Below are 23,529 nucleotides of genomic sequence, written 5' to 3' on the forward strand. Positions count from 1 at the left end.
TTTGAAATTTAAAACCTCGAGTGCATACCTGCATGCATAACTACTACTACAAACATGCTCTCTCCGTTTCATATTACTCCCTCCGTTTCAAAATATTTGACACCGTTGACTTTTTAATACGTGTTTGACCATTCGTCTTATTCAAAAAATTTAAGTAATTATTTATTCTTTTCATATCATTTGATTCATTGTTAAATATACTTTCAGATACACATATAGTTTTACATATTTCACAAATTTTTTTAAATAAGACGAATGGTCAAACATGTGCTAAAAAGTCAACGGTGTCAAACATTTTGAAACGGAGGGAGTATAAGGTTTGATTTTTTTCCTAGTTAAACTATTTTAGGTTTAACTAAGTTTATATATAGAAAAAATAGTAACATCTACAACACCAAATTATTTTTATTAAAACTAATATTTAATATATTTTGATAATATATTTGTTTTGTGTTAAAAAGTTAGTGTAATTTTTTATAAACTTGAGCAAACTTAGAAATATTTGACAAGAAAAAGAAGTATCAAAGCGACTTGTAATATAAATTAATACTCCTACGTACGATAATTTCATTTTATTCACATTCAGTTGCTTCCGGGCCTCCCTCCTGCCGGAAAATAGTACTTGGTGTATTGCCTAATTCGCTCCGTCTCCAGCGCCCGTCTCCGTGACACCATGTAGCACACCACCACCGACGCCACGGTCACCACCGCCGCAACGGCGCCGAGCACGGCGAGCAGCGCCACCAGCCACCGCGACGGCGGCGTGCCCTTCTTCACCTGTTCATCAACGTCTTCTCCTCGCCGCCGCCCGTCGCCCGGGAACCTGTCCACCGTGAGGTTCCAGTCACGGATGCCGAGGACGGCGTCCCTGACCGTGCCGGCGAAGAAGCCGACGAACGCTCTCTGTGTGATCCGCCGGCCGGGGAGGTTGAGCGGCAGGTCGATGACGGATTTGGCCGGCCTTGCCTCGCCGGCGGCGGCGACGTACACCCACAGGTGGTGCTCGACGGCGCTGTACTCGATCCACACGGTGAGGCCATGCGGCGCCGCCGTGCGGTTCGCGGACACGGTGACGTTGAGGCCGACGTTGGGGGATCGCCGGCCGTACGAGTTCACCGTGCCGACCTCGACGGTGGCGAGGCTGCTGGTGGCGTTGGGGTTGGTCGTCGTCATGGCGCCGCCGTCGGTCGGTGCCGAAACGCCGCGGTGGCTCGCCAGCGGCGGGAAGCTGTCGAGGAGGACGACGAAGGCGACGGCGGAGGAGAGGAAGGTGAAGGTCGTGTTGAATGACGCGTCGAGGGCCGGCGGCATCCCGGCGGCGGCGGCGCGCCAGAGCTGGAGCGTGTCGGCGAGGAGGAGGAAGCCGTCGGACTCGTTGAAGACGGGGAACAGCTGGGCGTCGAAGAGGAACGTGGCGGGAGACAGGATGGACGAGTTGGTGGCCACCACAAGGCCGTTCGACGCCGCCCTGCCGCCTCCGACGGCGGCGAAACTGTAGGAGACGACGTCGGCCATCGCCGGAGAGCAGGTGACGGCGAGCAGCAGGACAAGAAGAAGCTCCATGTATAGCCACTACTGTAGTAGCTAGCTAGTCGGCCGGTGAACTGAATTTTTTTTTTCCAATTTTGATGGTTGCATACAAGTATGCACGTACGGAACTTAATTTATACTGTGACACAAAAAGGGCAAAATTTGTTACAGGACATGCAAAAAAACACGTAATTAGTTGAGGGACACCGAGAAAACGTGAAACTGCCCGAGGACACTGCAAAATATGTGAAATTTGCCGTAGAACACCGAACGCATTATTTTATTATTTTCTGGCTGAAAGTGGCGAGCATTTTTTCGAAATGACAAGATTGCCCCCAATGGCAAGTATATTTTCTTCTTCTTGTTGGTCTCTGCCATGGCAGCTTCAGTGGCGAGACGATGCGGGGAGACGATGTCGTTGAGAGAGGCGAGGCGCGCGGCAAGCTCGGCGGCCTGGGTACGGAGGACGGCATTCTCGGCGTCGACAGCGAGGAGGCCCTGGGTGTGGGTGGTGAGGCCGAGCGCGGTGGCAACGTGCGCGTTGTCGCGGCGGAGGTGCGCCACCTACGCGGTGAGGTCAACGAGGTGGCGCTGCTTCCGCATCCGCAACCGCCGCCCCGACCACCGCTGACGACGCCCCTCCTCCCCCGCTGCCGCCAACACCGTGCTCCCCCCACTCCCGCTTGAGGAAGCCATTAAGACCAACCAATCGACGGGGAGGTGGACGGGCCTGGCGTCACCACCAGACGCTCGGCACCCAGCCGCGCCCGCCGCCGCATGGCACCTAGCTGTGCCCGCCGCATCGCGCGTTCCCGGTGAAGTCAACGGGAAGGGGAAAGAAGGAAAGAGAAGGGGCAATACGGGCATTTAGAAAAGTATCTCACCTCTTTTGACCCGGAAATAATAAAATAATACGACCAGTGTTCTATAGCCAATTACATAATTTTTGCAGTGTCCTCGGGCAGTTTCATGTTTTCTCGGTGTCCCTTAGCTAATTACGAGTTTTTTGCGTGTCCTGTAGCAAATTTTGCCAAAAAAAAAATGTCAACCTGCAGGTGAAGCAACCAATGCATGCATGAGTGCGTTAGGTCGCTTGCATTGTCAAATAGTGGTTTATCTGTTGCTAGTGCTACCAGTTAAGTAATGCTTTTCTCCATCGATCGTTTTGCTAAAAACATTTTTTTCAAATATATAAAATACATGCAAGTTAGTTTTCTTTAACCATAAAACATAAAACGAGTCACAACAAAATAAATTATAATTATGTAACTTTTTAATAAAGTAAATAGTTAAAAACCAGCGTTATATATATATATATTAAAAATTGGAACGAGTAGTAAGCAATTTGCTGAATGCATGCATATGCATGATATATACTGTACTTCCATGGTTGGTCTGGATCCAACGTCAAAATAAGGAGCTGTTTAGGAAAAAGGAACTCACACCGGATGTTTGGACACTAATTTGGAGTTAACCTTGGACTAATTCGTGAGACGGATCTTCTAAGCCTAACTACGCCATGATTTGACAATGTGATACTACAGTAAACTTTTGATAATTATGGATTAATTAGGTTTAAAAAATTCGTCTCGCGGATTTGCTCTCATTTATGAAATTAGTTTTTTATTAATTTATATTTAATATTTTAAATTAGCGTCCAACCATCCAATGTTGGTAATTAAAAAGTTTTAGCTCCATTAAACAACCCCTAGGACTCCAAACACTGACAGTGGTGTTGACGAAGTTAAAGTGACGTGCTGGCCGGAAAGCAAATTAAACCAGATGTTGAAATCCGTGCCACCACGTGTCAACGTTTGGGCTCACCTGCACGGCCACACTGGCACATTCGAGCTGCCAGCATCAGCACATCCGACGCATTGGCGTCGTGAATTATTCGTACGCAACTCAAGGCCTACACACCAACCACGACGGCGACTCTCCCACTTCCGGCCGGCCGACCGGCGGGGCTCCACCACCGCCCCACCGTCGCCCTACATCCTGAGCGATTGGTCGAGGAACTGCTTGCAGATGTCTACGCTTACCCCAGTTGACTATTCACGGTAAAGAGAAATGTAATTTGAAGAAGTCCACTACTACATGATCCATTTTTTCATACAGTCCAAATCAATTTTTGCAGTTGGAAGGGTGGCCCATGTGCACTAAGGTGTCAATGAAAATCGAATTTTTGCACGCAGGGAGTAATCGCATGCGAAAATCGAATAGCTCTAAAGCCAACTGCGAAAATAAAAAGTCACAAAAAAAGTAGTAATTCCGAAAATCAAAACCTAGCCCCGAAACCCTAACCCTAAAACTCAGAAGCCGACACCGCCGTCCTCATCGCTTGAAGCCCGCGGCAGATCCTCGCGTGGGAATGGCGGGTAGAGAGGTGGTGGCATCCACGCGGGAGGGGGAGGAGGCGCCGGATCCGAATCTCCCGTCACCGCAGCCAACACATCCACTTGCATTGGGTGCGGAGCGGCGACACGATCTATGCAAGAAGGGGAGGGAGTGCCAGATCCGCCCCTCTGTCGCTGCCGCTAGCAGGATCTATATCACTGTCATCTCTTACTCCACTTGACTAGCTAGCCAAAAATCAATTGTACACGAATAAGAGGCTAGCCATACATATATAATTTATATTCATTGATCGATGATAGTCCCTCTCTTCAACGATCGCTCATTCTGACTTTCTTGAAAGCTTTGTGATTGCTAATAATTTTGATTTGTCATGCGAATTGAGTTTTTTTTTAGCTTCGTCAGCACGAAAACAACACTTATGTTGCCTGCTGTGTTGGTGTTGCTACCGGTACTGTCGCCGCACTGCACCGCCAGTAGCTGGTAGCACTACTTGAAACCCTTTGAGGTGAGCACTTGAATAGCCCTACTTGAGGCTCAATCAACACAATTTCGCTACTCCCATATATGGGTGTGGTGGTGTTGTCATTTGTTTGTGGATGCTTGGGTTAGGTTGAGGCATATCGTTTTCTTGTGGATAAGTGTGGATATCAAGCCTAGTACCTACTACCAGTGAAAACGGATCGGATAATATCAGATCCGATCCGATCTGTCTCGGGCTGGAGCAAGGATATTTATGATACGTGTTTTTTTTTTAAATCTGGCAGATTTTGATGCGGATGTAGATAGTACAGTCATACGTGAGTAAGGGGTTCGAACCATTCTCGCACTTTTATTGCGATGAACACGATAATATATATAGGTTTGTGCCACCCAAAGGTGTAATACCCTACTTCTGTTGTGATGGTTTTCTCTCGCTTTGAAGGATCTTAATAGTTTATCGACTACATAGCACATGACCGAAGTTCAAGGAAAGATTTTATCCGTATCCTTATTAGGTAAGTTTTGACAGCAAGAGAGCAACTCCCTTTCTTGCTTGCTTAGTTTGCCTCGGGGCCAACCTCGGGACGGCCTAGAATGCTATTCCATCAAATATCTTTCTTACAACTCGGTGTCATGGTTAAGATATTGAAAAGTGTCAAATGCCATCATGGTTGCATTGAGAATGAGTGACTATTTATATACGTGCATGGATCTCACTCATCAAATACATGTGGTGGAGGTGGTTACGTTAGACACTAGACGGTATATTACTCAGGATGCTCACAGGGCAAGGCCAGCCCCAATGGGGCCAACTGTGAGTTGGGCACTGCGAGGGCTCGCCACGCAAATTAACCCGCAGAATCCACTAAGGCTGTGTTCTTACCCCCAAGTTTTCCAACTCATCTCCCTCGTTTTCCACGAGCACACTTTTCAAACTGCTAAACGGTGCGTTTTTTTTTTGCAAAACGTTTCTATATGAAAGTTGCTTAAAAATTCATATGGATCCATTTTTGAAAAAAAAGCTAAACTTAATTAATCACGCGCTAATGGACCATTCCGTTTTCCATGCGCAGTGTTCCAGTTGAGAACACGCTAGAGCGAACATAGCCTAAGGCCTTAGGTCAGCTAGGAGTGGGGCCAGCTATGAGTTAGGCACCGCGAGGGTTCGCCCGCAAACCCGCAGGATCCATTAAGGCCTCAGGGCAACCATGAGCGGGGCCCGCTACAAGTGATGTGTGGCAATAGCCTGCCACGAACCCTAACTTAATCCACGCACGTGCAGATCGTGCCTGGTTGGCAACTGGGCCCTCCTGTCATTGTCCAGTAAAAGGATTTTAATGAATTGTCCAATTACCCATTCTCGTGAGAGGTATGACACAATGGAAGTGATGGGTTTCAATTACTACATTTGCCACCTTGTTTTCCATGCTTCATGCCTCAGGGTAGATAATTGTAATCGTCCCATCCAACGTAAATGGTGCAATGTTATAAAAACCAAAGACCACTCTGAATGTGTCGTCCAATTTTCGTCTAAGGACTAACATCAGATACCCTGATATTCTGCTTGTTTTGGGATGAGCCAAGTGCCACCCAAATTGATCCCCACATGTGGATCATGAGCCGGAGGGAGTGACACATGGCACCTTCATGGGTAACCCGGTTCTTAGGTTACCGACAGTACTGGTAACAACTTCTCCCATCTACATTTCCTTCTTAACCAATTATAGAATTCCACATTTTATTCTTCACCTACTTATTCTTTTTAACCCATCATATAGCCTTCTCCTATTTTATTTCATCTGATTTTTTTTATACACATGTTCAAACCTTAAACTTTTATAAAACGGAGGTAGTAGGTTTAAATAGGATGAGAAAAAAATCATTAATCAGCCTTCTAATATCAATTCTAGGTAACAGACAAAGCCATGCATTCTATGAAATTAGGGTTCCTCCTTTTTTTTGTCATCCAAAGAGTTAAAAAAAATAAAAAATAAAAAGCTAAAATAATAGAATAAATGTCTTCTCAACGAATTATAATCTATCTTTTATATTATATTAAGATAGTCTCGAAAGAAAACCTATCTCTATCGGGCCACAACTAGCGCCCGTCACAGATGACCCTTAACTGTGACGGGCATCAACTATAGCCCGTCACAGATGAGTCATCTGTGACGGGCGTTAACTATAGCCCGTCATAATAGTTAACGCCCGTCACAGATGACTCATCTGTGACGGGCTATAGTTGATGCCCGTCACAGATAAGGGTCATCTGTGACGGGTATTAACTATGGCTAGCCCTGCCCTGCCTTCACTCGTGTGCACCCACGCGGGAAATTAAAACTTCCCGGTCGGTCACCCATCCTAAAATTGCTCCAGACTAAGCACGCTGTGCGGGACCAAGCACGCTTAACATCAAAGTTCTTTGGAGATTGGCTTCCGGAAAAGTAGTTGTAACTTGTTGGTATGGATATTCTATTAATCCTATTAAGCCCTAGGCCAGGATGTCAAATTAGGGTAATTAAATGATTTCAAATAGAAAAGTCACCAAAACCAAAGTTGTAGAACTCATCGAGGTGCAAAATTTTTATTTTGGTCATTTCTCCATCTGACTCTATTTAAACAATTTAAAATTTGAAATTCAAATTTTGAAAAGTTCAAATAGAATTTTAGATCAATGAACGACTTCAACTAAAAAAGTCATCAACAACAAAGTTGTATAACTCATCAAGATCTACAGCTTTTATTTTGGTTATTTTTCTATATAACATTTTTTGAACCGTTTGAATTTGAATTTAAAAATATGACAACTTCAAACAACATTTTCAAATACTAAATGATATCAACTGAAAAAGTCATCAACAACAAAGTTGAATAACTCATCAAGATCTAAAACTTTTATTTTGGTCATTTCTTCATACGACAAACTGATAGTAACATTGTTCACAAAATTGACATATCTCTTATCTGGTTTTATAAACTATAACACATATATGTAAAATTTGTGAATAATATTACTAACATTTCGTCGGATAAAGAAATAACAAAAATAAAAGTTTTAGATCTTGATGAGTTATTCAATTTTGTTGTTGATGACTTTTTCAATTGAAATCATTTAGTATTTGAAAATGTTGTTTTAAGTTGTCATATTTTCAAATTCAAATTCAAACTGTTCAAAAAATGTTATATAGAAAAATGACCAAACTAAAAGTTGTAAATCTTGATAAGTTATACAACTTTGTTGTTGACATTTTTTCCATTTGAAATCATTTACTACCCGTAAAATTGTTTTAACTCATAAAATGAATTATTATACTGCACTTAATTATTTTGCTATAGTCAACTTATAAATATAAACATTTCATATGAAAAATGGAAAAATAGTCATCGGTGACGGGTTTTAGTTAATGCCCGATAGAGATTAAGTATATAGCCCGTCACTGATGAGTCATCTGTGACGGGCCTAGTTGTTATCTCAAACGGGCCTTAAGTTGTGGCCCGTCACGGATGATGGTCATCCGTGACGTGCCACAATTTGAGGCCCGTTTGAGATATGGAATGTTATCTCAATCGGGCCTAAACTACGGCCCGTCACTGATAGGTGTCATCCGTGACGGGCTTAAGTTTTATGCCCATCTAACATGTCTGTGCGACCATATCTCAATCGGGCACTTTTCGGCCTGATTGAGATGACTTTCTTATGACGGCCCGCTATTTCTAAGCATATTAGAGCCCGTCACAGATAGAAGGATCTGTACTAGTGAAGTTTAATAGTATAGCTGACTACTAGCTCCAATTTATCTATAGCCAACCTAATAGCTCATTCATACAATAGTTACATACTGCATTATTAATATATGGTCTCACTTATCATACACACAGTGTGTCTTGGAGTCCGTGTTACAGCTGGCTATAAATCTGTAGTCTGCTGCTCTTCTCTCTCCTTATTTATCTCTTTAAAATATATTTGCAGCTGGCTAGCTTATAGCCTGCTATTGTACCTGCTCTGTGGAGATAAAAAATTGGTGGTCAACTCGATCTAGCTAGCAAGCCGCCAGGCCGGCAGCACCGATCCAGGAATCAGCATCCTCCCAAAGGACCCGTAATTATGGAAGTCAGCGCTTTATCGCTTGTTAATTACCAGCTCTAGCTGTTTCTCTCCGCATCTCGAGATTCATCTAGCAGCTGTGTGCGTGTCTGAATACATGTAGTGCGTCGCGTGCAGCATCAGCATTAGCCATCAGGGAAGGAAATGGATCTTGTCAGAGATCGATCGATCGAGTTAGGCCTAGTTAATTTACCCCCTCCATCAAAAAAAAACACAATCCTAGCAACGAACCTACACACGTGTGTCCAAATTCGTTGTTAAAATTGGATTCTTTTTAGACAGAGTAGTGGTTCCTAAATTTTTTTTTCCAAAAACGTTAGTTCCTAAATTTGCTTTCAAAAACGTCACATCAAATCTTTAGACATATGTATAGAGCATAAAATATAGATAAAAATAAAAAACTAAATGCATAATTTGTATGGAAACCGGTAGATGAATCTTTTAAACCTAACTAGAAAGGTAGCCCGCGCATTCGCGCGGGAATGTATTGTACATTACATTTGAATATATGTAAACAGAATATCAATAGGCTGACACCTCCCATGTTTAAGAGTACTATTTTTTAATAAGACACATCAGGTGTGGCCTCCGCTATTCATCGGCATTTTGCATTGATAATTTTTTCAAGATATTTGTTAGGTTTTAAAATATATAATATTTAATACATCTGTATAAATAATTATTTATGATCGCTTTATTATATAGAAAGAAGTTTGATTTAGTTTGTTTGGAAAATGTGTCTAATAAATCAAGTGTAAATTAGAAGTAAGGTGTTTTGTTAAAAAGAATGTTTACTCGCTTTTTTTTAACAAATTTTAAAGAACTATTATTGTTAATAAATATGGTTTATTTGTACCATCAAGTAGTTCTCTTTCTAGTTGGTTTAAGTTAATGTAAGTTTTTACATACTTATATATAAATTAATATAAGGCATGTCATATACCTCGCTTCATTGTGATTTGTGTGATATGTACTATCTTTTTCAAAAGAAAATACCTAGTTAACATGAATCCAAAATTTTAAATTTAATAGTAACAAATATAACTTTTCAATGAACTATATATAATGCGAACCTTAGTGCAGTTTATATGTGTAATAATCATAATGCTATGATATAGGATAGATGTAAGGACATTAATGTCTAAGCATTTTAAAATTGTTACGAAAATGGAACATGCAATGGTTGGCCCAATTTTAGTGAAATGTGAGAACCATTTTTTTACTTACTTATTATGTTTTCTCTAAATAGTTTAATTTAGTCTCTATTGACATTTTCTATTACTTGCTTTATTTTATATTTTATACGAGCTCAAAATATAGGCTCTATGGATATTTAAATCATTGTTTTAATTATAAATACAACAATATTTAGATTAGAAATCAGAAGTGTAGCTTGAAATTTATGCATGTTTTAAAATTTTTTGATTATTTCCGGCTATATAAACAGGAAGGGGTAGAATGGAGAGCTCAAAACGAGAAGGGATGGGGTGAATAGTACCGTGTTGTGCGTATGTGTGGGGGATGGCGAAGTGGAGTGGCATTTTTTCTATTTTATCTAAATGATTTAAGTGAAACTTATGATCTATTTTTTTCTCACATTTTATGTTATTTTTTCTAATTTATAAGACACAACACATGGTTGCTTAAGATTTTCTTAAAAGTATATCTATTGGTTGAAAATAGTGGATCTACCTATTTAAGTGGAAACTAATGCTAAGATAGTTTTTCTTCCAATTTGTAAAGTTTTATTTTTATTTAAGGCGTAACACGTGACGCCTTGAGTGTGCTCACAGGATGTCTAGTGATTTACGGTAATATAATACTTATTTTGTATTATGGTCCATGTTTTTTCTATTTGGTTACCATGCAAAGGAATTGTCACACCCCAATCTGGTACCGCCGTACAACGGCACCTGACAGGAGCGTGTCGTAGGGAAAACGGCGCGAACCGCTTCCTACGAAACCGCGATCTCGGTACCAGTCCCAGGACATAGTGCTGGTACCCACGGTGACAAATATGAATCATAGCAAATCTTAAAATAAATAGAGGACTTATTTACCTTAACTTAGGTTGCAGCTCAGGACAGCCTGAGAATACAACCGACGACGCGGACGAGGAAACACCAACAGCAGCAGCAGCAGCGGAACCAACGAACTAACACCCAACACCACAGACGACGGCTGGGAACCAGGACGAAACCCTAATCTTCGCTTCACTTCATCTTCTCTTCAAGACGGAGGAACTATATATATATATTTATATAGAGCAAGGGTGAGTACTTTCGTACTCAGCAAGCCATGGGAATTAAGTGTTTAATGCAGGCTTCAAAGGAAGGGCTGTTGTTTTTGCAATTGATTTTATTTAAACTCCTTTTTGAAACAACTAAGTGAGTGCTTCTCAAACGACACGGATGAGACAGTGCGTCTCGTCCAGTCGGAGTATGTGCAATGTATCAGTCTTTGAATTGGTTCAAGGTTGGCACCCGGCCAACAGCTTTCAAACGGCCACCCGGGCCTAGCTGATCCCATCAGCTGCAGATTTTCCAAACATCGAACCCATTCCACAACAGTAATTTCACAAGCAGTAGTCAAACAAAACTACGCTAGGAATCACCTCACATCCGCCCATGACCGTGGGCACGGCTATTCGAACAGTTTAATAACCTCTGCAGAGGGGGTACACTTTACCCACACGACGTTACTAGCCTTGGTCACCTAGCCCGTGTGGATCAGACACGTCTGGTGACTTGGGGCTTTCACGACAAGGCATTTCGAAAGCCGACACAGGTTCACCATATGCCAACGAGAGGGGTCCCAGACCAACACCAGGTTAGGTCCCAGACCATACTGTGCCAGGAAGCCCGGGGGTTCTCCCCGACACCACCCCGTAGAATCCACATGTCTCTTGGCATCATGGCTCCCCCGATTAGCTAATTACTCAGCCAGGGGCGTCCCATTACACCCATGTGGTCGCACTTGTCTTATGTTCGGATGAAATTCCAAGGAAACGGTCCTTAGTGCAATAGCGGGAAACCGTACTCCCGGTACGTTCCCCGGCCTGCGGTTTTAGAAATTCATTTAGTTCGCAAACACCGACCTAGGTGTCGGGTTTTCCAAGTCTTTTATAAAGAGATAATCCATTATATGCCACTGACTTTGTCACACGTCTACGATTTGCCACTGACTTTGTCACGTTCTACAATATGCCATCGACTTTTGCTTAACTTCTACGATTTACCATCGCCGTCCGGTTAGCCACCGTTAGTACTGTGCAAATTTGTCGAAATGACCAAAATACCCCTATGACAAAAACTTCCAAAATTTGGATAAAATTATCAAAATATTATATTATAAACATAAGATTGTAAACATCCAAAATTTGATCAAAAACTTGAAATATGATATTTCATAATTTTTATCCAAATTTTGAAACCTTTTCTCCCAGGGGTATTTTGGTCATTTCGACAAATTTGTACAGTACTAACGGAGACTAACCGGACGGCGATGGTAAATTGTAGAAGTTAAGCAAAAGTCAATGGCATATTGTAGAACATGATAAAGTCAGTGGCAAATCGTAGACGTGTGACAAAGTCAGTGGTATATAGTGGATTCTCTCTTTTATAAAACCCCAAGTTTTACCCAACTTTGGATATTTTAAATTTGAGGGGAGGTGTTCCGATGCGCGTGCCTGAGAGCCCATGCATCGAAGCACAACAGTCGACAAGGTGGTTTAAGTATTCAATATTTCAAGGAGGGTAATTGCAGCAATTAGGGTTGGGGCCGGCAGGCTATCTCGCAAGCCGCGGTCGAATTACTTGTGTAAATCCTATTCATGCAATATTTGCGGAAAAGAAATACTTAGATTTAAATTATAGGTGCAAGATGATCAAAGGTGACTTGCCTTGCTCAAGGTCTTCACGAAGCTTCACGAATCTTCGAGAAAACCCGCGATCGACGAAAATCCGGTAACCGCGACTATACGCAAACAATCAAAAACCTAAAAAAGGACCAAAAGAGAAATCCTATTTAGGCTAATTAATAGTGCCATTAAATAGATCTCAATTTTACGGAATTACTGGAAGTGGAACGGAGTCAATCGGATGAGCGGTTGAGAAGATATGAATTTCGGAAGTTTATTTGGAATTTCTGGAATAAGAGGAATGGTTTATGGAATTTATAGAAATAATATTCTCAAGAATTATTGACAGTCACTAACGTGCGGGACCAAAGGAAATGATTCATGGAATTTTGGAATAAGGAATTGATTTATGGAACAAAGGAAAAAGGATTTTATTAAATCCCTGGGAAAAGAAAATGGATGAGGTACGTGAATTAGACTTCCTCAGGCGGCATTGGTGCGGCCCAAGGGTTGAAGGGGGCTCGGCCGAGCTATTGGGCCGGCGCGGGCGCAAGCAGGCGGCCCATTAGGGCGCGCGGGGGGGGGAGAGGGGGCGGTCCGGTGGACCAAGCCCACCACGCGGGGTCCCGGGTGGGGCCCATATGTCGGCGAGACGGTGCACGGTGGAAGCGGCGCACGCGGGGCGGGCGCTAGGGTTTTGGGTGCACCGGATGGACCGAGGCGCGGCGGGCCCACGTGCAGCCGCATGGCACACCATGGTCCGCGCGCACGGAGGAGGAGACGGAAGGGAGGGGCCGACCGGGTCTGTTGACTCGGTCGTGCCGAGGTGGCGCCGACGTGGCGGCAGCCACGCGGGTCGGCGGAAGGAAGAAGACGAGGCCGGCCGGGATGGACGGCGGATGGCGGCGGCGTTCGCAGGAGCAAGGCGCGACCTCAATGGAAAAAGGAAGCACACCGGGGGAAGGGAAGAGACGAGACGAAGCGAGCCGACGGCTCGGATTCGCCGGAGGATGGCCGGAATCCGGCGGATTGTGGCGGCGGCAATCGCCGGCGAGCAAAGAGGGGAATCACGACGAGACGATGAGGGTTCGATTCAAAGGGGGTGGAGCATCTCCGGGGTTCAAGGAATCCGTTTCCGGTGTCGGATGGGGCGGAGAAGCACTGAGGAGGGCCGGCGACGAGTAGCGGCCTTCGGGAGCGGACGGCAATGGCGGCGAGGCTGTGCCGGGCGGCGACGGCGCTAGGGAATGGTTTGGGGAGGTCCTAGGGAGCTCAAGGACGGTGGTGGCGCGATGTATTGGCGAGAGGGCCCACGGCGGCGCACAGGCGGGCGCGGCGGCGGCGAAGCAGAGCAACGGCGGGGCGGCACGTTTAAGGGACGAGCGAGCAACCGAATGGCTCGGGGCTTATCCAAGATGATGCAGATGGCGAGAATTTGGGCGAGGAGCTCACCGGCGTGCGGGAACGGTATCGGCGGCGATTTGGGGATGGAAAGGGGTGGAAGGCCGATGGCGGCACGCGACCGAGCGGCGACGCACGGCGGATGACGCCGAGGCGGCGCGGCTTCGAGGCGAGTGCGCCGGGGAAGAAGAGAGGGAGAGGTGGCGCCCGGAGCTCCTCGTCACGCGTTCACGCTCGCACCGGCTCCTCCGGTGCTCGGTGACGGACGACGACGACGAGAGCGGGACAAGCGGCAACAAGGCGGCGATGGTGGTTCGGTGGTAATGGCGCTACAGCGGTGGAGACTGAAGCGGGGGGATTGAGAGGAGGGACTCGGCTTTATAGTGGAGGGGGATGTCGGTTTGGGGAGGGAGGAAACCGACTTAGAGCGGTCAAGGCGGCAGCTGGCGGTTTCGTGGGCAGTGAGAAAGCGGCGACGGCGTGGATGCAAGGGCGCGGTGGTGGCGGTGGATCGGACGGCGAGAATCAAACCGCGAGCGCGGGCTGGCGCGGTCAAGGTAATGAGGCGGTCGCGGGCTCGCGGTCTCCGGCGCTAGGCGCCATTGGCGGAGCAGTGTGCCGGTCCGGGAAGAGAAAAAGGAAAAGGGTAGGTAGGAAAAAGGCTCGGTCCCTTGCCATTTTGGTGTGTGAGAGAGAGAGCAGGGTGGCACTGCCTCTCTGCTTTGGAAGCTAGCGGTGGAGCCATGGATGACGTCGACGATGACGGCGGCAGTCGGTTTGGCATGGAGCGGGGGCAAGGCGGCAGCGCGTGGCGTCGGCGGCGCAAGGGCTGATGGCGGCGGCGACCGGCCGGTCGGCCACCTCGCGAGCGCGCGCGGGAATGGGCGAAGGCGGTGGAGGTTTTGGGCGGCGACGGCGGGAAGCGGTGTCGGCGCGAGAGAGAAACGGAGCGAGAAAACGAGAGAGAGAGAGAGAGAGAGAGAGAGAGAGAGAGAGATCCTTCTCTCGGCGATGGCTCGTGCAGCGCACGTGAGGAAGATGGCAAGGGAGAGATGGGCTGGGGAGTGGATCCGGCCCATCCAAAAACACGGAGGAGGCAAAATAGACTTTGACAGAGAGATTGAATTGGAGAGAATTGGAGTTTAGGTTTGAATTCAAATTGCATATTTGAACTCAGCGAAATACAGAAGAGCCAAGGAATGGATTTAAGGTGGACTCGGAAATTTTTGGAATCGGGACAAGTATTTGGTGAGGATTCAAAGGAAGGATTTGAATTTCGGAAACTTGAATCGGGATTGGAAACTTGAGGTGGAGGATTTTGATGGCGACAAGAGAGAACAACAATGGAGATTTGAATTGAGATCTTGGCACAACTTAGACTCTCACACAAAGAACGAAATTTTCGCATATAGGATTTTGGCGAATTAGTTTTTTAACGACTCACGAAAAGCGGAGCGTTACAGGAATGCTATCTATGTTTAAATAAGTTAAAATTATGATTTAATTTAAGAATTATAATCATTTAGCTTTCTAATTGTTGATCTTTCTTTACTTAGTTGAAAATTAGGAGATAAAGGAATTAAATGAGTGAGGAGAGGAAGAGAGAGTTGAAGGGTAGAGATTATGCGTGCATATAATAATTCTTTTTAGCGGATTGTAGTGTCTTAGTTGCTATTAATTTTTTAACTAAAAATTGAAAAATGATTTATTCATTGATTAAAATATATCATTTTTACTTGTCTTTTCCAGTATATTTGCAGAAGATATTAAAAATATGAACACTACAATCTAATAATGTTATTTTGACTTATTCTAATGTTATAATGAGGGAGTAGTTTTCTAAAACATTACTCATGGTTAGGTTCATTTTACTTTTATCCATATAGATCTAATTTAATTATTCCGATGTCATATATGTTGATAAAATCTATATCATTATCTTTCTATAATTTCATAATTATTCGAATGGCACACAAAAAATTAGAAAATATAGCCCCAAAGTGACATATTTCTTCTCGAAGTCGATATTACAGTGGATATGGGTCTTTAAATGTAAAATAATCTAAAGACATAAGTTCATCAAATATTAGTTGTGTGATTTAGATGTTATAGTTGCTTTTTTTTTGCATAATTTTGCTTTCTAAGTAACATATTTTGGAAACATTACTCATAGTATATTCATTTTACTTTTATGATTGTAGACTTAATTTAATTATTATGAAGTTATGTATCATGATATAATCTATATTATTATTAGTATTTTATATTCTTATAATTACTTGAATGGCACGCAAAAGTCATGAAATATAAACCAAAATGACATTATTTTTTCAAAGCTAAATTATAGTGAAATATGGTCTTCAACTAAATTTTGTTATAAATAATTTAAAGATTTACGCGGATAAGAAATTAGTTGTATGATTCAAAAGCTTACTTGTTTAACACAAAATTATTGCTTATCTAACTAATAAGGTATGAAAATATGAGAAGGAATAGGTGAAAAGGTAGAGAAATGAATTGAAGGAAGAGGAGGCGTAGATATGTACATTCGTTTTTGTACATACAGGCTTAGGTGGTCCCGGGTTTAGGAGAGTAATTTTTTTCTTGAAAATTAATCTAATGGCTATAAATAATCGGTCCACCAAATTAAATGAAATATGTTTTTGTTATTTCAGTTTTTTTAAGATTTTCACTAATTTATTAGAGCATCACATGACAACTTAGGAATGTTTGTAGGATGCCATATGGCGAATTAGGAGCATTTTTGAGAAGTTTAATGGATTTTTAGGCATCTAATCTAATGTTCTAAAACATCGATCGGGTCCACCAATTTAAATAAAAATCGACGGTGATATTTATGTAAATTTATGGAGTAATATGTTTTATTTCTAAATAATAGAAAATCCTATTTTAAATATCATCAAATTTTTGCAAGGTACTAAGTACGTATGTTTTTTTTTTCTTATTGATTTTATGGTAATTCTGTGTGTAGTTTTTTTTTCTTCATTAGTTCAGTTGTACGCACGTACAAATTTCTCCCGCACACATAAACACGTAACAGCCCAAGAATTAGTTTCTTAAAATAAAATATATGCAATCTAATGGCCTAAGATATCGGGTCCACCGGAAAGTTTAATCTAATGGTTTAAAATATCGGGTCCACCAATTTAACTGAAAATCGATGGTTAGATTTGATAGAGCCATGTGGCGGCCTAAGAGCATTTGTAGGAGTCCCACGTGGCAGCTTGAGAGCGTTTGTAGGAAGTTTAATTGACAATAGATTAGTCCATGATTAGCTTATAAATACTACAGTAATCCACTTATGCTAATGATGGTTTAATTAGGTTCAAAAGATTTGTCCTACGGTTTCGAGACGAGTTATAAATTAGTTTTTTATTTGTGTCCTAGAACCCCTTCCGACATCTGATCAAACATCCGATATATTACCCAAAAATTTTATTTCCGCGATCTAAACAGGGCCTTATCCAATTCCCAGCTGCTTTCGCAACCTCTCGCGATCTGCCTCGATCCCTTCTACTCCTACTCCACTTGCTGCTGATCGCATCGCCTCGCATGCATGGCGCGGCGGCTTCATCTCATCGAGCTCGACCGACCGACGCGCACATGCCTTCCCTTCCTTCCTCTGCCAATGGCCGCGCGTCAGCCGGAGAAGAGAATCCATGCATCGTCTCGCCGTCTAGCTTATTAATGTGTACTCAGTCTACAGTATCGAGATGTCTATCTATCTAGTCGACCGGCAGCCATGGCGCCCGGAGGAGCTCCAGCACGAAGCTTCGTGGTCGTCGTCCTCGCCGTCATCGCGCTCTCCGCAATCGTCGCCGTGGCCGGCACGAAGAAGGCGCTGGTGATGACAACCACACGGCCATTCCTTCTCGCTCAGAGCCAGCCCTTTAATTAATTATATTTGTGCTGAGCTATAGCTTTCTGCTCTTCTCTCTTCTAGTCCACCGTGGACGTGGAGGAGGAGCTCGACGCGGCGCGCGCCGCGATACGACGGGCGGCGCGGCAGCATCGCCGCGGCGGAGGCGGAGACGTCGGCTCCGCCAACTGGCTGAGGTTCTACGGCGGCGAGGCGGACTACGACCTCCTCTCGCGCGTCTACCGCAACCCGGCGGCGTTCTACCGGTATGATTATTAGCTGACCCATCGATCCGTACGCCGCGTCGTCTCCGTCGATCACGAGCGTGCAGTGCACCATGGTGGATGCAGGAGCTACGTGGAGATGGAGAGGCGGTTCAAGGTGTACGTGTACGAGGAAGGCGAGCCGCCCATCCTGCACGAGGGCCCGTGCAAGAACATCTACACCATCGAGGGCAGCTTCATCGAGCAGCTCGAGCTCATGTCGCCGTCGGACGCCGGCGGCGGCGTCCGGACGTGGGACCCAACGCGCGCCCACGCCTTCTTCCTGCCGTTCAGCGTCTCCCAGATGGTCAAGTTCGTCTACCGCCCGCCCTCCCAGGACCGCGCCCCGCTCCGCGCCATCGTCGCCGACTACGTCCGCGTCGTCGCCGCCCGCCACCCCTTCTGGAATCGCTCCGCCGGCGCCGACCACTTCATGCTCTCCTGCCATGATTGGGTAAGTAGAAGCTTAGCTACATGTGCAGCAAGGTTTTCGATGGTTTTTGTGATGACACGTGTTCGGCGGCGTAGGGGCCATACGCGTCGAGGGGGCAGCCGGAGCTGTACACGAACGCCATCCGCGCGCTCTGCAACGCCAACACGTCGGAGGGGTTCCGGCCGGGGAAGGACGTGAGCGTCCCGGAGATCAACCTCTACGACGGCGACATGCCGCGGGAGCTCCTGGCGCCGGCGCCGGGGCTGGAGTCCCGCCCGCTCCTCGCCTTCTTCGCCGGCGGCCGGCACGGGCACGTCCGCGACCTCCTGCTCCGCCACTGGAAGGGACGGGACGCGGCCACGTTCCCGGTGTACGAGTACGACCTCCCCGCCGCCGGCGACTACTACTCGTTCATGCGGCGCGCGCGCTTCTGCCTGTGCCCGAGCGGGCACGAGGTGGCGAGCCCGCGGGTGGTGGAGGCGATCCAGGCCGAGTGCGTGCCCGTGGTCATCGCCGACGGGTACGCGCTGCCGTTCGCCGACGTGCTGCGGTGGGAGGCGTTCTCGGTGGCGGTGGCGGTGGGCGACATCCCCAGGCTGAGGGAGAGGCTGGAGAGGATACCGGCGGCGGAGGTGGAGCGGCTCCGGCGAGGGGTGAGGCTGGTGAAGCGACACCTGATGCTGCAGCAGCCGCCGCGGAGGCTGGACATGTTCAACATGATCCTGCACTCTGTCTGGCTCAGGGGGCTCAACTTGAGACTCCACCGTTGACCTGCAATGCAAGCATCCCACTCCCACACAACACAGCTGGCCAACAAAGAAAGTCGATTTTTATCCCTCCATGGAACATCCCCTCATTTTGTACATGACATTTAAAAAGTTATCAATTTATTTTTAAAAAAATTTGGTCAAGATAGAACAATATATGATATATCTTTTTTTCAAACATGCAAGCAGTGGCGGAGATAGCGTTTGTCTGAGACTATTAGAGCCCCCATTAAAACCCCCTCTAAAATTTAAATCCATATATCTATTGCAAGAGGGTTAAAATAGACTTTGTCTGATATTGTTATAAGACCCAAAAGGCTGAGGAGCCCCCACTATAATTTTATCCTGGCTCCGCCACTGCATGCAAGTTAAAATTCGACTTATACAATTCGAAACAAAAATAACAAATTTGACTGTGAATTGCACGTTCTATTCATAGCCATATTTGTTATTTTTGTTTTTACTTTTATAAATTGAATTTGAATATGCATGTTTGTGAAGTGACATGTCACATATTGATCTATCATACTATTTTCTTTTCAAATTTTTTAATGACTTTTAAGTGACATGTAAAAACAAGAGAATATCCCCTTAAGGGATGAATAGAGTTTTCCATCAATAGAAATATATATATATATATATATATATATATATATATATATATATATATATATATATATATATATATATATATATATATATATATATATATATATATATATATATATATATATATATATATATATATATATATATATATATATATATATATATATATATATATATATATATATATATATATATATATATATATATATATATATATATATATATATATATATATATATATATATATATATATATATATATATATATATATATATATATATATATATATATATATATATATATATATATATATATATATATATATATATATATATATATATATATATATGGGATATATATATATATATATATGGGAAGTGGATTTTTTTTCCTCTCGAGGGACATCTATATGCATGTTTGACATGTTTTTTTATGGCAAACACAGAGGCGCGTTGTGGCAATCTAGTTTGGCACACGAGAGCACCGACAAAGGTTAAGTTCTTTATGTGGCTGGCAGAAAAAGGCCGTTGCCTAATGGCCGATAACCTAAGCAAGCGCGGATGGCCACACCATCAAACATGCTCACTGTGCACCAGCAACGACGAGGACTGTGAACATCTCTTTGTTTCCTACCCATATACCATCAGAGTATGGAGGATGATCAAGGGCAAGGGTTGGGTTGGAATTGGCATCCAACTGCCGGCTGAAGCAGGGTTGGAACTAGGGGAATGGTGGCTTTTAGCGTGGCAAGGAGTTCAGACTAGCTGTAGGAGCGCTTTTTACACGCTAGTTTTGCTTGTCTGTTGGATGGTTTGGAAGGAGAGAAACGCACGTGTTTTCCAGAGTTAGAGCCGGACAGCGGGTAGCCTCTTTGCTTTGATTAAAAAGGAGGTTGTGGTCTGGAAAGAAGCTAGGGTTTTCAAAGTTTTAGGAGAGTAACAACAGCATGATGTAATTGTTTTTTCTTTCGGGAAGTTGCCCTTGTGACAACATCCTTTTACCTTGACAGCCTCTTGTCGAAGTTGGAACCTTGTAAATATATACATACCCCTTTCTTAAGTAAATTTGGTCCGCCTATCTTAGGCCGGCCCGGCAAAAGATTTCTCGCTGCATCTCCTCTTCGTCTTGGGTGTATCCTCAGACCTGGGACTTCTCACTTTGTCCTGCACCAGAGAGGCGATTCAAACTGAAAGAATAATTAATAGTATGGTCTAATTACAGTGAGTAAGCCTGTCTAATTTCACTGATCAGCTAAGGAAGAAAAGACGGCAGCGCCAAATCTGGCTTAATGCAGGCAGCATCTTTTAATTAATCGAGTGAGGAAACAATAAGAACTGAATAAATGGTTCCTGGTTCTTGAGTACCAGATCAATGAACATAGTGCCTAATGCGACAATGACAAGAACAGCAACAGTGTGTATGAAACACCATCATGCATATCTTGTAGCATTTATGGTCATGAAGAAAAACATTATTGGTCCATCCATTCATGAATCCTCAATTAATTATAAGATGTGCAAGACACTAATCAAATATTTCTGAGAAAAAAAGGTGGCAATTAGCTCACTCCTGATCATAAATAGCACAATTCATAACTAGGCCTCGGCCAAATTCCAAATCATGCTGCGGCCAAATTAAAGAAATTTAATTAACAACATCAACAGTACTGTGACCACCAGCCTTTTCCACTGACCTTGGAAGAAGGAAAGGAAGACTGTTGCAGTATGGTCATCATAACATCCAAGGCTCTGATCCTGATCAATCGGCTCTCCTCGAGCTCACAACACGGAAGTGATAATGATTTGCTGAAGATGACAAGCTTGTTCTCTTTCTTCATCCAATCACACAGCATTTTAGCCTCCTTTGCAACACCCTTGAATTGAATCGAGGCAATCCATCATTTTAATTAATTTGCAGTTATGTAGTGGCAATACATTTAGTTTAAGCGCATTAGTGTTTTGGCAGAAGGATGACGCACCAGCATGGCACCGGCGGCAACAAGAGATTGGCATCCTTGGAGATGGAAAAGGCTCATGGCACACAGGCGAATGACACTGCTTTGCTGGATGATGTCATCCGTATCAGTAGCGCCATGCTTGAGCAACTCAAGCATCAGCTCAGCCTCCTTAGCGATACACTTAATTGGATCCATTCGTTTAAATTACATTATTAGTCAACACACGGCCAAAATGGGCAAATAAAATAATGAGTAAATTTTAGAAAATCCCAACTTTAAGATGCACAAAACTACAAGTATTATGACGCATGGAACATAAACACAGTTCTTATGGTCTACGTGTTTCATGAGACCCCGCCTTTATTAAAATCCAACATATTTGAAAATATGTTACAGCATATTTGAAACAATATTTTCAAAGTAGCGAAGAGGTGAGTCAAGAACTTAATAAATAATTTTTTAATACATTCTATGTTTAGAATTTTAAGTAAATTTTCTCAACATATACAAAGGTGGGGTTTCGTGAAACTTTCGAACTATGATATCTGGGATTATATCCCACAAGGCATAATACCTGTATTTTTCTGTAGCTTTGATCATAAAACATGGAATTTAAGTTCACTCTAAAATAATCTATCTGGATGCTAGCTAGCTTGCTACCCAAAGGATTACATACCAGAAAAACTACTGCTGCAGAAGCAGCAGGAGGCATTTCTTCACCCCCTGCAGAAGAAGAAGAAGAGGCAGGAGCAGCAGCTATGGTTGAAAGTGCACGATGCTTGATCAGGCTACTCTGAACAATGGTGTCGACGGGCAAGATATCCTCCTGTAAAGGTGTCATCCGGCTCTTCCCACTGGTGGAGAAATCATCTTTAGTCGGTCGACCAGATTTTACAATAGTCCCCGGGACTAAAAATATCTTTAATCCCGGTTTAAAAGCTACAGGGTACTTTTCAATCTTTAGTACCGGTTGGTGTTACCAACCGGGACTAAAGATATATTTGTAGTCCCAGTTAATAACACCAACCGGGAAAAAAGATCACCATACGCTTTACTCCACTAAAAATCTATTTATGGTCCAACCAATCGGGAGTAAAGATCGACGCGGAGATCGGAGAGGTATGCGTGATCGGATCGAGGTATCTCCTCCTCTCCTTTAACTCCACTCCCCTCCTCTCCTCAACCCTATCTCCTCCTCTCATTATTAACTCCTCTCCTCAACCTTATCTATTCTTCTTCTTATCTCTATTCCTCTCCTTCTCCTCTCTACTGCTAGGCCGGCGCGAGGGCGGCGGGGCGTGGAGGGCTGGCCGGCCGGCCGGCGCGCGGCTTTCTCTTTTTTAATTCCAAATTTCAACTATTTCTAAATTGTATTTCTATATGGACTCTATTTTTCTTTTTGTCCGGTTAATATGAGAATTTCTAAGCCATGAGAGCGAACGCGGATGCTTCTTTTTCTATTCCTTTAATAAGTTAATAGATGGATTTTAAAAATCGAGTATAATTATTGTTTGGATTCATTTTTTTATTTTCTAGAAGTCCCGCCAAACCGTTAGTGGCTTTGCTACTATACTCTTCTACGGCTCGCAAGTTGCCTCCCCTCTTTATTGTCATTGAGATTTTAAAATCGAACATGATTATCATTAGGATTATTCTCTTTTTTTTTTTACTTTTTAGAAGTCCCAAACCTTTAAAAATTGGAACTTGTAGTTTTTAGAGTTTATTGTCTCGTTGGGTTTCATTTTTATAATTTTTAGAAGTCTCGTCAAACGCTACCACTATATTCCTCTATAGCCCGTCTGATGCCTCATCTCTTTATTGTCATTGGGATTTTAAAAATCGAACATAATTATTATTTGGGTTCACTCTTTTGCCAAACCGTTAACA

At 43.8% G+C, this 23,529-nt stretch overlaps 2 protein-coding genes across 2 annotated transcripts; one reads left to right on the forward strand and one right to left on the reverse strand.

Annotated features, from left to right (window-relative positions):
* Nucleotides 1-301: 301 nt before the first annotated feature.
* On the reverse strand, nt 302-1,714 carry LOC4334923 (uncharacterized). Its single transcript, XM_015779771.3, has one exon. The coding sequence runs from the start codon at nt 1,561-1,563 to the stop codon at nt 583-585; it is 981 nt and encodes a 326-aa protein (XP_015635257.1). The 5' UTR covers nt 1,564-1,714; the 3' UTR covers nt 302-582.
* A 15,782-nt stretch (nt 1,715-17,496) lies between these two features.
* On the forward strand, nt 17,497-19,124 carry LOC4334925 (probable glycosyltransferase At5g25310). Its single transcript, XM_015779178.3, has 4 exons — nt 17,497-17,598; nt 17,698-17,879; nt 17,964-18,330; nt 18,405-19,124. The coding sequence occupies exons 1-4, from the start codon at nt 17,497-17,499 to the stop codon at nt 19,077-19,079; spliced, it is 1,326 nt and encodes a 441-aa protein (XP_015634664.1). The 3' UTR covers nt 19,080-19,124.
* Nucleotides 19,125-23,529: the final 4,405 nt, after the last annotated feature.

The sequence above is a fragment of the Oryza sativa genome, chromosome 4 (genome assembly GCF_034140825.1).
Source record: "Oryza sativa Japonica Group chromosome 4, ASM3414082v1".
NCBI classification, from domain to species: Eukaryota; Viridiplantae; Streptophyta; class Magnoliopsida; order Poales; family Poaceae; genus Oryza; species Oryza sativa.